This window comes from Narcine bancroftii, chromosome 1 (assembly GCF_036971445.1).
Source record: "Narcine bancroftii isolate sNarBan1 chromosome 1, sNarBan1.hap1, whole genome shotgun sequence".
Taxonomy (NCBI): Eukaryota; Metazoa; Chordata; class Chondrichthyes; order Torpediniformes; family Narcinidae; genus Narcine; species Narcine bancroftii.
The window spans coordinates 482,397,076-482,409,818 of record NC_091469.1 but is presented as its reverse complement, the minus strand read 5'-3'; the positions used below and the strand labels follow the sequence as shown (position 1 = coordinate 482,409,818).

General features: G+C 44.9%; 1 protein-coding gene across 1 annotated transcript in view; it reads right to left on the bottom strand.

The window, feature by feature from the left end:
- Positions 1-997: 997 nt before the first annotated feature.
- Positions 998-12,743, bottom strand: part of ccdc13 (coiled-coil domain containing 13) — a 108,805-nt gene continuing 97,059 nt past the window's right edge. The window contains exon 14 of the mRNA XM_069914904.1: positions 998-2,471. Within this exon, the coding sequence (XP_069771005.1) occupies positions 2,315-2,471 (157 nt within the window). The 3' untranslated portion in view covers positions 998-2,314. The remainder of the gene's footprint in view (positions 2,472-12,743) is intronic.

The following is a 12,743-nucleotide window of genomic DNA, read 5'->3' as shown; positions in this document are numbered from 1 at the left end:
GCCGCTTGCCTCTCCCTCCCAGCTGCCATGTTTCTATAAATGAGGCTGTTACATTCTTAAGGGTGAGACAGGCATCTGTCTCAAACATTTCAGAGCTGATGACGAGGAGAAATCCGACCCTCGAGAAACCTGTCTGCGTAGCTCTGTATTTAGAATACAGAACTTTGCAGCTGCTTTTTTTAAAGTTAACTTCATAGAACATTACAGCACAGAACAGGCCCTTCAGTCCATGATGTTGTGCTGACTTCAAATAATCTAATCCTTCCCTACCAAACACTCAGTATCATGAATGTATGTTAATTTTGAATCAATGCGATAATTCAATTGGCTGCTAAAATTGTCATCGTTAATGAGCTGGCTCAGGTTGTAATGTAGTATCCCTTGCAGGCATGGTTTTCCACGCCACATAATCTCCAGAACAGTCAATGGTAGCAGAATAATGGTGGAACCATGAAAATCACTGACTTTCTCTCTGACAACTGCACCACTGGGCCTCCTGTATCAATCAAGCGTGAGAGTCCTGCTGAGGGGCAAAGGATAGATTTTCAAACATCCACCTTGTCCCCAGCTAATCAGCCAGTTCAGCACAATGAAAGGGCAGCACAGTGAGTGTCAAAGCTCATAGAGGCGCTGCTTCACCCTTGACACAACCTCTTCTCACTGTTACCTTCAGGCAGGAGGTACTGAAGCCTGAAGACCAGTGCTTCTATGTTCAAGAACAGTTTCTTTCCAACAGCCATCAGACTCTTGAACCTTCTCTTTTTACACTAAACAGTGACTGCTCCAATACCACACAAAAGGACTGTCTGCACTGTCTAGAACATTACAGCTCAGAAACAGGCCCTTCAGCCCTTCTTATCTTTGCTGAACTATTTTTCTGCGTAGTCTTACTGGCCTGTAACCAGTCCATAGCCCTCCATTCCCCTCCCACTTGGATAAATGCAAATATTGTACTGGTAGCTACTAGGGGAAGTGAAATGAGACGACACACTGTAAGTTGCTTGCACTTTCAATGGTTTATTTTTGAAAACCCCGCGCTGCACCTTATAAGATGGCCCGTAAGTCCTGCCCATGCACGGGCGGTGACAACATGACACAGCCGACTACGTGTGCGCAGCCTGTTTGAGCATGGGATAAGATGTGCCTGGTGGCGCCATCTTGATGCGGCTGCTCCGCTGTAACAGTGCAGAGTTGGTTCGCCTGCATCTTGATGTGCGCCGCCACAATATTATCTTTGGACCAGAACAAAATGGACCATTACCAACCAGAGCTACCCTGGAAACGTATATCACTTGTAATGAATGAGGAGTGTCTGTGTCTTTCGCTGCTCAAGCTTGGACAATGAGGAATGGAGATATTGAAGTAGTGGCAACATCCCAGTTTTGTTCTGTTGGTTGCTGTGTACCAGGAAGTACTTACAGATACTGGTATCAAAATCCTTTTAATATATTTTGAATACAAAGAACTAATAAATGTGACTATCATATTTTGGCTTTAAAATCTGAGATTACTGTGAGAACCAGCAGGGACTTGATGGGCTGAATAGCTTCATTTGAACTCCAGCCATTTTTAACATTTCATAATAGTCACACCAGACTGGGTCCAGTATGAAAGGTTAAAAATCAGTATGGTTGGGTATAAAACCAGTCCCTGAAAACTGGGACACAAAGTTTATGTGCTTGTTGGTAGTCCCTGAAAATAGGGACACAGGGTCCTAAAGATTTAAGGAAATATACTTGTATACATACAATTTATACACAAACTTTATATTTAAAGTCTACACACTAACCAATAATTTATATGTGTGGTTGCACATATGGTAAATGGGGCTTTGAGTTAACTTTAACAATAATTGTGGTGTCAATTCAAAGCTACAGATCTTTCAGCATTTCTTCATGCCTGTCTGTGTTTTCCGCTGTTTACTGCCTCTCGTCTGATTGATCAACATTTGGAAAAAGCTTTTGGCTGGAGAGCAAAACAAAAATGTTGTTGGCCATTCCAGAGACTGTGGGATACCGTGATGGAAGGAAACCACAGCTAGTTGGAGTGGCATGCCTCATTTATCCTCTTGCGTGATTTTGACTTCCCAGGCACTGATGTGGAAAAGACAGGCCAGCTAGCGGTTTATAATTACCCGATTAGCCCATTTGCAGCAGGTCAGGTTAGATAAATACCATCTGTACTTGCTTTTCGGTGGCATGTCACTGAATTGGTTTCATTCTGTCATCTTGTGCTGTGCTTGTATCTCCAAATGGTGGATATTTTCCATATCTCCAAATCAAAATAAATATTGCTTGCTACTGTGGTACTGGATTTAATTCTTTCCTTTGTGCTGCCGAAGAGCTTGGAGGAAGACCTGCTTCACCTGGCTCAACATGTCATGATACAATTTCAGATCTTCTTCTTTGGCTTTTAAAGTGCTTTGCAAACCCGTCTTCAAAGCCTCGTTCTCATCCATCTGTATGGCCAGTCTGAAATGAAAAGGAAGGCATAGCTTTACAGACAGTTTGGATTAGTGGATTAACTTGAAAGCTTGAGGGAAGAGACATATTATAGTGGTCTGTTAGTGAGCACAGAAGCAGGCCTCTCAACCCACCAGCATCTTGTCAACCATCAAGTTCCCATTTACGCTAATCCTACACTAACTCCATTTTATAATCACCACGTTCCCACATAAGGATCTAGCATTCACTGCTCCTCTCTGCAACTGGATCCTTGCTTTCCTGTCTAACAGACCAAAATCAGTGAAGGTGGGAAACAAAATCTCCTCCACAATCACATTCAATACCAGCACTCCTCAAGGGTTTGTACTCAGTCTCTCTACAGCCACGACTCGACAACTAAATATTGTTCCGACTCCACCTTCAAATTTGCCAATGGAACCACAGTGGTGGGCAGGGCATCAAATAATAACAAAATTAAATAGAGGATAGAGATTGAAAGCCGAGTGGCATGGTGCCAAGATAATACCCTCTCTGTCAACGTCAATAAGATGAAAGAATGATCATTAACTTCAGGAGAATCAGAATCAGTATTTATTGTCATGAACATGTCTCAAAATTAGTTGCTGTGGCAGCATTACAGGTGCAAATATTGCTATAAATTCAATTTAAAAAATAAATAAATTAGTGCTGAAGAAGAGTAAGTCAGGTAGTGTCTGTGGATCATTGTCCATTCAGGAATCTGATGGCAAAGGGGAAGAAGCTGTTTTTGTACTGTTGGGTGTTTGTCTTCAGGCTCCTGCACCTCCTTCCTTATAGTAGCAGTGGGAAGAGGATCCTTGAGGATAGAGGCTGCTTTCTTAAAACACTGCTTCTTGAAGATATCCTCAATGGAGTGGAGACTGATGCCCACAATGGTGCTGGCTGAGTTCACAACTCTCTGGAGTTTTTTTCCTGTCCTGAGCATTGGTAACTCCATACCAGACAGTAATTCAACCAGCCAGAATGCTCTCCATGGTCCACTTGTAGAAATTTGCAAGAGTCTTTGGAGAAGGGGCAGAGTCCACACCCTTGCCACAAATACTGGTGCTGAAGTCAAAAAAATAGATAGCTTCAGGATGATCGAAATAAAATCTCCAATGACCTGACTTGGGACAAGCGTGTTGATTCGACAGTCAAGAAAACTCACCAAAGCCTCTACTTTCTTAAAAGACTAAGGAAGTTTGGCATGTCCTCCTTGTCTGTCAACAACTTCTACCAGTGCACCACTGAAAGAAAACTTGCTGGATGCATCCCAGTGTGGTACAGGAGCTGTTTTGCTCAAGGTCGGAAGACACTGCAGAAGGTGGTGAATGCAACTAAGAACATAACGCAAACTTCTCTCGCCTCCGTGGACTCCATCTACATCTCCTGCTGACAAGGAAAACCAGCCAAGCTGCTGAAGGACCCTTCGCAGCCTGGACACGCTCTCTTTTCTTTCCTCCCACTGGAAGAAAGCTAAAGAATATGAAAACGTGCACCAACAAGCTCAAAGACAGTTTTTTCTCTACATTATTAGGCTCCTGAATGAACCCCACAACAGTGGCTTGCTGCCTTACTTGTCATTGTAACTCAATACTCTGTAAATTGTGCTTTTTGCATGGATGTATGTTAGAGTTGACCTGTTAGATTGCTCGCAGAAGAACCCTTTTCACTGTACTAGGTATAATGTGAAAATGTAAACAAAACATAAGATTATGTCTTTGGGATGTGGGAAGAAACAGGAGCAGTTGGGGGGGAAGCTCATGCAATAACAAAGTGAACATAAACTCCACACAGACAGTGCTGGGGATCTAAGACACTGGAGTTATGAGGTGACAGGAACACCGTCCCATTCATTAAGCCCCTCTGCTACCTGTCTCTATAAGACCATAAGACATAGGAGCAGAATTAGGCCATTTGGCCCAACATGTCTGCCCCACCATGGCTAATTTAAAATCCTCTTCCAATCCATTCTCCTGCTGTTTCCTTGTAACCCTTGGTTCCATTCCTGATCAAGAACATATCCATATCCACCTTAATTATCACCAATAACTTGAACTCCACAGACGTCGGCAGCAACAAATTCCAAAAATTCAATACCCTCCAGGAAAAGAAATTGCTCCTCATATCTGTTCTAAAGGAATGTTTTTATATTCTGAGGCTGTTCCCTCTGGTTCCAGCTTTCCTCACCCCTCCATTTCCATTCTATCCAGGCCTTTCAGTCTTTAATAGGTTTCTCCATACTTCTAATCTCCTGTTTAGAAAATGTACAATCCCAGAACCTTCAATTGATCCTCACATGAAAATCCTTTTACTCCAGGGACATCCTTGTAAACCTCCTCTGGACCCCTCCAATGCCAACACATTCTTCCTTAGATATGGAGCCCAAAACAGCTCACAATATTCCAAGTCTGGGCTGACCAATGCTTTACAAAGCCTCAACGTCACATCCCTGCTTTTATAATCTATCTCTCAGTGCTGCAACCACTGTATATATGTATGTATATATTGTATGGGCTGGCCCACCCCTTGAACCTGTAATTCCACCCTCCCAGAAATCCCAATAAAGGCTGTTACGCCCAAACTCCTCCCTCGGTACCTGCCGTAGAACCAGGCCAGGAACATGTGAGATGCGTTGATGTCTTAAGGTAATTAAAGCCTATGAATCACAACTCTCAGTCTAATGTGGTTGATCAATAGTGCTACAATTTAATCACCTTAATTTTGTGCCATGGACAAGGCAATATGGGCGGATAAACTGGACACTGACCCTAAAGATCCGGAGACCTCAGTCAAATTTGATCAATAGCTGCACTGCCTCAACGCTTTCATGAAACGCAACAACGTGCAGAGTGAGGAAGACAAGTGAGATCTACTCTTCGCTCAGGTCGGCCACCGAGTTTTGCAGATAAAGATCTGCACTATTTATTCTGCTGCAATGGAGCTCCTGTAGAAACAGTATCAGACCCCAACGAATGTCATCTATGCCAGGTTCCTCCTGGGCTGTTGTAGACAAGAGCCTGGTGAGTCAGTCGACGAGTACACGTGGGTCCTGTAGGAGTTTGGGCAAGCCTGTGACTGCGGAGAAGTCTCTGCTGCTACCCACTTAGATTAGAAGGTCTGATCCATGGTTTCAAATCTGATCGCATCAGGCAGAGACTCTTGGAAAAGGGTGATCGATGCCTGCGAGATATAGTCGACCTGGCTAAAGCGCTTGAGACAGTGCAGCTGAACGCAGAGGTCTTCTCCTTGGGGAATGTGGCCGCCACGTGAAGAGCTCAGGTGCTGCAATCTTGGGATGTGGGGTCCAAGGTCACCGCTGCCGCTATCGAGCACCTGAAGTGTTACTTATACAGGCATGCGAAACATCCTCGAAAGAGCTGTCCAGCCCAAAACACTACATGCTCCACCTGTGGGAAGAAGGGACACTATGGGAAGGTATGTTAGTCCCAAACCCCTTCCAGCAGCGCCACGTGTGGCCAACAGCTGCTGCCATCTTGAACTACGTCACTTCCGACTTCACCTCCGGCGTCACTTCCAGTCATGGGAAATAGCTTGGCGGGATCTAGGGGCAGAAAAACAGGACGGCACCACTTCCAGCGCCACTTCTGGCGAAGAGGAGGAGCATCATGTGTGTGACATTGGGGCAGTCATCTTGGAGGGTGCCCCCGAACCAACTCTACAGCAGCCACTCAGACAGTAACCAGATGTTGGCCTTGATTACCCTGGATCAAGATAGCCCACATCAGCTGGCCAGGGCCATGATGAACAACAAGGTAAATGGTCACATCATGAATTGCTTATTTGATACAGGGAGCACGGAGAGCTTCATTCACTCGGGCACAGTGCAGTGTTACCCTCGCGCAGAAACACCAGCAAAAACATAAAGTCTCCCTGGACTCCAAATCCCACTTGGCTGAGATACACAGCAGCTGCAACGTTACACTGACTATATGGGGCACAGAGTACAAGAACTTTAAGCTCCTCATCATTCCACAGCTCTGTGCTCCAGTCATACTGGGACTGGAATGCCAGTTAGAGTGTCCAAATGCAGTTTGATGACCCACACCCAATCCCCTGTCACGGTCCACAATTGCCCATTTTTAAACTACCCGATTCTCCTTCCAAACACGACCTGCTGCCTCTCTACCCTCCGGTTCTCACCACCGATCCTGTTCGAGAACCTTACCCCCAAATGCAAGCCGGTCACCACCAAGAGCAGGCGATACAGCCACAGGGACAGACCCTTCATCAAAGCAGAAGTCAATTGGCTTCTGGCAGGAGGGATCATAGAACCCAGCGCCAGCCTCTGAAGCCAGCCTTCAACGCAGATAGTCACCTCTACCACATCTTCCAGGTACCCTTTGGGGTCACCAATGTGGTCTCTGTCTTCCAGAGGGAGATGGACTGAATAGTTGATGACAATGGCCTAAAGGCCACATTTCCTTACCTGGACAATGTGACCATCTGCAGCTTTGACCAGCAGGATCATGACGTTAACCTGCAGAAATTTCTCCAGACGGTCAAAAGCCTCAACCTAACATATAACCAAATGAAGTGCGTGTTCAGCATTTCACACCTGGCCATTCTGGGTTGCGTGATGGAGAATGGCATCATTGGGCCCGACCCTGACTGCATGCGCCCCCTGTTGGAACTCCCATTGCCCCATACCTTCAAGGACCTGAAAAGGTGCTTGGGCTTCTTTCCGTATTATGCCTTGTGGGTCCTGAATTACACGGACAAAGCCTGCCCCCTGGTGAAATCTACCACCTTTCTCCTGTCAGTAGAAGCCAAAGAGGCACTCACATGTATCAAGGGCAACATTGCCAAGGTGGTGATACATGTTGTGGATGAATCCCCTTCCAGGTGGAGAGTGATGTGTCCGACTTTGCCCTGGCTGCCATACTCAACCAGGCTGGGAGGCCAGCGGCTTCCTTTTCTCGAACCCTCCAGGGCCCCGAACTTCAGCACTCAGCTGTGTGCCACTGGAGACACTACCTGGCCAGAAAACCATTTACCCTGCTAACTGACCAATGAGCAGTCTCCTTTATGTTCCTTTATGTTCAATAACAAACAGCGGGGAAAAAAATTAAGAACGACAGAGTGGATGTAGATGATTCCCTTGTTGGGTGAATCAAGGACAAGGGGTCACAGTCTTAAAATTTTAAGTTATCCATTTAAAACAGAGATGAAGAAGAACTTCTTTAGTCAGATGGTCGTGAATCTGTGGAACTCACTGCCGCACAAAGTAGTGGAAGCCAGTTCATTGGGAGAATTTAAACAGGAAATTGATAAGTATCTAATTAGTAAGGGTATCAAGGGATATGGGGAAAAGTCTGGAAATTGGAACTGGGTGTGAGCATATTTCAGCTTAGTGTAGAGACATGGAACAGACTCAATGGGCCTAGTGGCCTGCTTCTGTTCCTTTATCTTGTGATAAGATCCTGAGGTGGAGAAGTGAACTATCTACGACAACTATGATATCTTGTACCGGCCCAGGAATCTCAACAAGCCTCCTGATGCCCTGTCCCAGGGGACATGCACCAATGCACAGTTGGACCACCTCCATGTTCTCCACAACAACTTCTGCTATCCTGGAGTCACCGGGCTCAACCACTTCGTAGAGCCCGTAACCTCCCTTACTTGGTTGAGATGTCAGGGAACTGACCCAGAGCTGCCCGGTCTGTGCCCTATTCTATCGGCAAGACAAAACGCACCTCACAAAAGCCACCCACTCTTCTGACTATGGACTTCAAGGGCCCCCTCCCTTTCATCATCAGGAAAGTATGCTTCCTAAATATTATTGATGAATACTCCCGCATCTTTTTTGCCACCCCTGCCCGGACCTGACCAGGGCCACTGTCATAAAGACACTGCGTAACATATTCACTCTGTTCAGATACCCCCGATATAACCATAGTGACCAGGGATCCTTTTTATGAGTGAGGAGCTGCACCAGTATCTGCTGGTCAAGGCAATAGCCACAAGCAGGACCACGGGTTATAACCTCTGGGGGAACAGCCAGATGGAAAGGGAGAACACCACCATCTGGAAGGCAGTCCTCCTAGCCCTCAGGTCGAAAGGCCAGTCCATCTCCTGGTGGAAAGACATCCTCTCTGAGGTGCTCTACACCACCAGGTCCCTCCTCTGTACCACTGCTAATGCGACACCACATGAAAGTCTCTTTTCTTTCCAATAGGAAGTCGGCATTGGGAACTACACTGCCATCCTGGCTAATGACCCCTGGGTCCATACTGCTCTGAAGGCATACCAGATGCCATAAGGCTGATCCTCTGGTCGAGAAGGTTCACATCCTCCACGCAAACCCCCAATACGCTTATGTGGGGTACTAGGATTGGTGGCAGGACAGGGTTTCCATCCAAGATCTGGCACATGCAAGGGATCCCTCAACCAATCAATCATCATCCCCTCATGGTAACCATGGCCAGCCGGCCCTAGTAATTGCATCCAGCACAGCGCCCCAGCTCCAGACTGAGCAACCCCATGGTCCTATTCAACTCCTCAGCCACCGGAGTCACAGCCTGTCATGCAAGACACTGCCCAGGGACCAGCAGCTGAACCACACCAAACCTTACGACTATCAGTGACAGACAAGACCATCGGACAGGCTGAACATTGAATCAGATCACCCCGCCAGATTTGTTTCAAAAGAAGAGGTGAATGTAGTGCCACCACTGTATATATGTGTGCATTTTATGAGCTGGCCTGTCCCCTGAACCTGTGACTCCTCCCTCCCAGAAATCCCCATAAAGGCTGTTACGCCCAAACCCCTCCCTCAGTACCTACCTTGGAACTGGGCCAGCAACATTTGAGATGTGTTGATGTCTTAAGGTGATTAAAGCCTATTAATAATAATTCTCTGTCTGATGCGGGTGATTAATAGCGCTACACTCTCTCAAAATGAACGCTAGCATTCCATTTGCCTTCCTTACCACTCTACCTTCAAGTTGATCTTTAGGGAATCTTGCATGAGGACTCTCAAGTCCCTCTACACCTCCAATTTCTGAATTTGTTGCCTGTTTAGAAAATAATCTACACCTTTATTCCTTCCACCAAAGCGCAACTTCTCTATACTGTCATTTCCTTGTCTAATCTCTATATAACCATATAACAATTACAGCATGAAAACAGGCCATCTCACCCCTTCTAGTCCACACCGAATGAAGTGCTCTCCTGTATTTCCACCTACCTGCACTTTGCCCTTAACCCTCCATTCCCCTCCTATCCACATACCTATCCAATTTTTCCTTAAATGACAAAATGGACCCTGCCACCACTACTTCTCCCGGAAACTCATTCCACACAGCCACCACTCTCTGAGTGAAGAAGATCCCCCTCATATTACTTCTAAACTTTTGCCCTGTAACTCTTATCTCAAGACCTCTTGATTCAATCTCTCCTACCCTCAAGGGAAAAAGCCTATCCACATCAACTCTATCCATCCTCCTCATAATCTTAAATACCTCTATCAAATCCCCTCTCAACCTTCTACACTCCAAGGAATAAAGACCTAATCTGATCAATCTTTCTTTGTAATCTAGATTCTGAAATCCAGGTAACATTTTCGTAAATCTTCTCTGCTTTGTTGATATCCTTCCTATAATTTGGTGACCAGAACTGCACACAATATTTCAAATTTGGCCTCACCAATGCCTTGAACAGTCTCAACATCACCTCCGAACTCCTGTATTCTATGCTTTGATTTATAAAGGCCAGCATACTAAAAGCCTTCTTCTCCACCCTATCCACATGAGATTCTACCTTCAGGGAATGATGAACCATCATTCCGAGATCTTTCTGCTCCACTGCATTCCTCAATGCCTTCCTGTTTACTACGCATGTCCTGTTTTGATTATTCCTTCCAAAATGAAGCACCTCACACTTATCAACACTAAACTCCATCTGCCATCTTTCAGCCCACTCTTCTAAGCAGTCCAAATCCTTCTGCAGTCCCCGAAAACCATCCTCACCATTCCGAACTCCCCCTATTTTAGTATAATCCAAATAATTATTAATCCAATTAACCACCCCATCATCCAGATCATGAATGTAAATGACAAACAACAAGGGACCCAATACAGAACCCTGATGCACACCACTTGTTACCGGCCTCCAGTCTGACAAACATTTATCCACTATGACACTCTGGCATCTCCCTTCCAGCTGCTGTTCAATCCATTTGACTATCTCAAAGTTAACACCTTGGCCTGAACCTTCCTAACTAACCTTCCATGTGGAACCTTATCAAAGGCCTTACTGGTTCATACAGACAACATCCACTGCTCTTCCCTCATCAACGTTCCTAGACACCTCTTCAAAAAATTCAACGATTGATCAAACATGACCTTCCACGCACAAACCCGTGTTGAGTATTCCTGATCAGACCCTGTCTCTCCAGATATTTATATATATTATCTCTAAGAATGCTTTCCATTAACTTAGCTACCACAGACATCAAACTTACAGGCCTATAATTGCTCGGCTTGCTCCTTGAACCCTTTTTAAACAAAGGAACCACACGAGCAATACTCCAATCCTCCGGCACTATATACCCACCTCTAATGGCATTTGAAAAATCCCTGTAGAGCCGCTGCTATTTCCTCACTAACTTCTCTCGAAGTCCTGGGGAAAATCCACCTTCATATGCTTCAAAATCTCGGTATTTCCTCTTTCTTAATCACTACATTTTCCATAATTACTCGCTTTGCTTCCTTTACTCCGCACAATTCAATATCCTTCTCCTTAGTGAATACCGAAAATAACTTGTTCAAAATCTCCCCCATCTCATTTGGCTCCACACACAGTTGTCCGCTATGATTCTCTAAGGGACCAATTTTATCCCTTGCTCTCCTTTTGCTATTAACATAGTTATAGAAAACTTTTGGATTTATTTTCACCCTGTTTGATTCAGCCACCTCGTACATTCTTTTAGCTTTTTAATTTCTTCAGTTTCTTTTTACATTCAATGTATTCTCCACGCATCTCCTTTATTCCTTGTTTCTTATATTTATTGTAGGTCTCATTCTTTTTTCAAACAAGTTTCCAATATCCCTTGAAAACCATGGCTCTCTCAAACTTTTGAATCTGCCTTTTATCCACATACCTATCCAATTTACAAAAATATTACCTGGGTTTCAGCATCAAGATTACAAAGAAAGATTGAGCAAATTATTCTTTATTCTTTGGAGCGAAAAAGGTTGAGAGGGGATTTGATAGAGGTGTCTAAGATTATGAGAGAGATAGATAGAGTTGATGTGGATAGGATTTTTCCCTTGAGGACAGGAGAGATTGAAACAAGAGGTCATGAATTAAGAGTTGAGGGGCAAAAGTTTAGAAGTAACATGAGGGAGAACTTCTTTACTCAGGGAGAGGGAACTTCTTTACTCAGAGAGAGGTGGCTGTCTGGAATGAGCTTCTGGGAGTAGTGGCGTCAATGTCAATTTTGCATTTAAGGAAAATTGAATAGGTATATGGATGGGTTATGGGTAGGTGCAGGTAGGTTGGACGAGAGGAGAATATGAATCGCAAAAAGTTAGGTTGCAGGTGCAGCAGGTTATTAAGAAGGCAAATGGAATGTTGGCCTTCATCGCTAGAGGAATTGAATTCAGGAGTAGGGAGGTAATGTTGCAACTGTATAAGGTACTGGTGAGACCGCACTCAGAGTACTGTGTCCAGTTCTGGTCTCCATATACTGGCTTTGGAGACGGTCCAGAGGAGGTTTACTCGGTTGATCCCTGGGATGAAGGGGTTGACTTATGATGAAAGATTAAATCGTCTAGGATTGTATTCGCTCGAGTTCAGAAGAATGAGAGGAGATCTTATAGAAACATATAGGATTATGAAGGGTATGGATAGGATAGATGTAGGAAGGTTTTTTGAGCTGGCCGGGGAAACTAAAACGAGAGGACACAGTCTCAAGATTCGGGGGAGTAGATTTAGGACAGAGATGAGGAAAAATAGTTTTTCCCAGAGAGTAGTGAATGTTTGGAATTCTCTAACCAGGGAAGTGGTTGAGGCTGCCTCATTAAACATATTAAAAATTCGGTTAGATAAATTTTTACATGATAGAGGAATTAGGGGATATGGGGAGAAGGCAGGTAGGTGGAGTTAGATCATAAATTAGATCAGCTATGATCGTATTGAATGGCGGAGCAGGCTCGATGGGCCATTTTTGGCCTACTCCTGTTCCTACTCCCTATGTTCCTATGTACTTAGTTCGGAGCGGATTAGAAGGGCCAAAATGGCCTATTTCCATGCTAT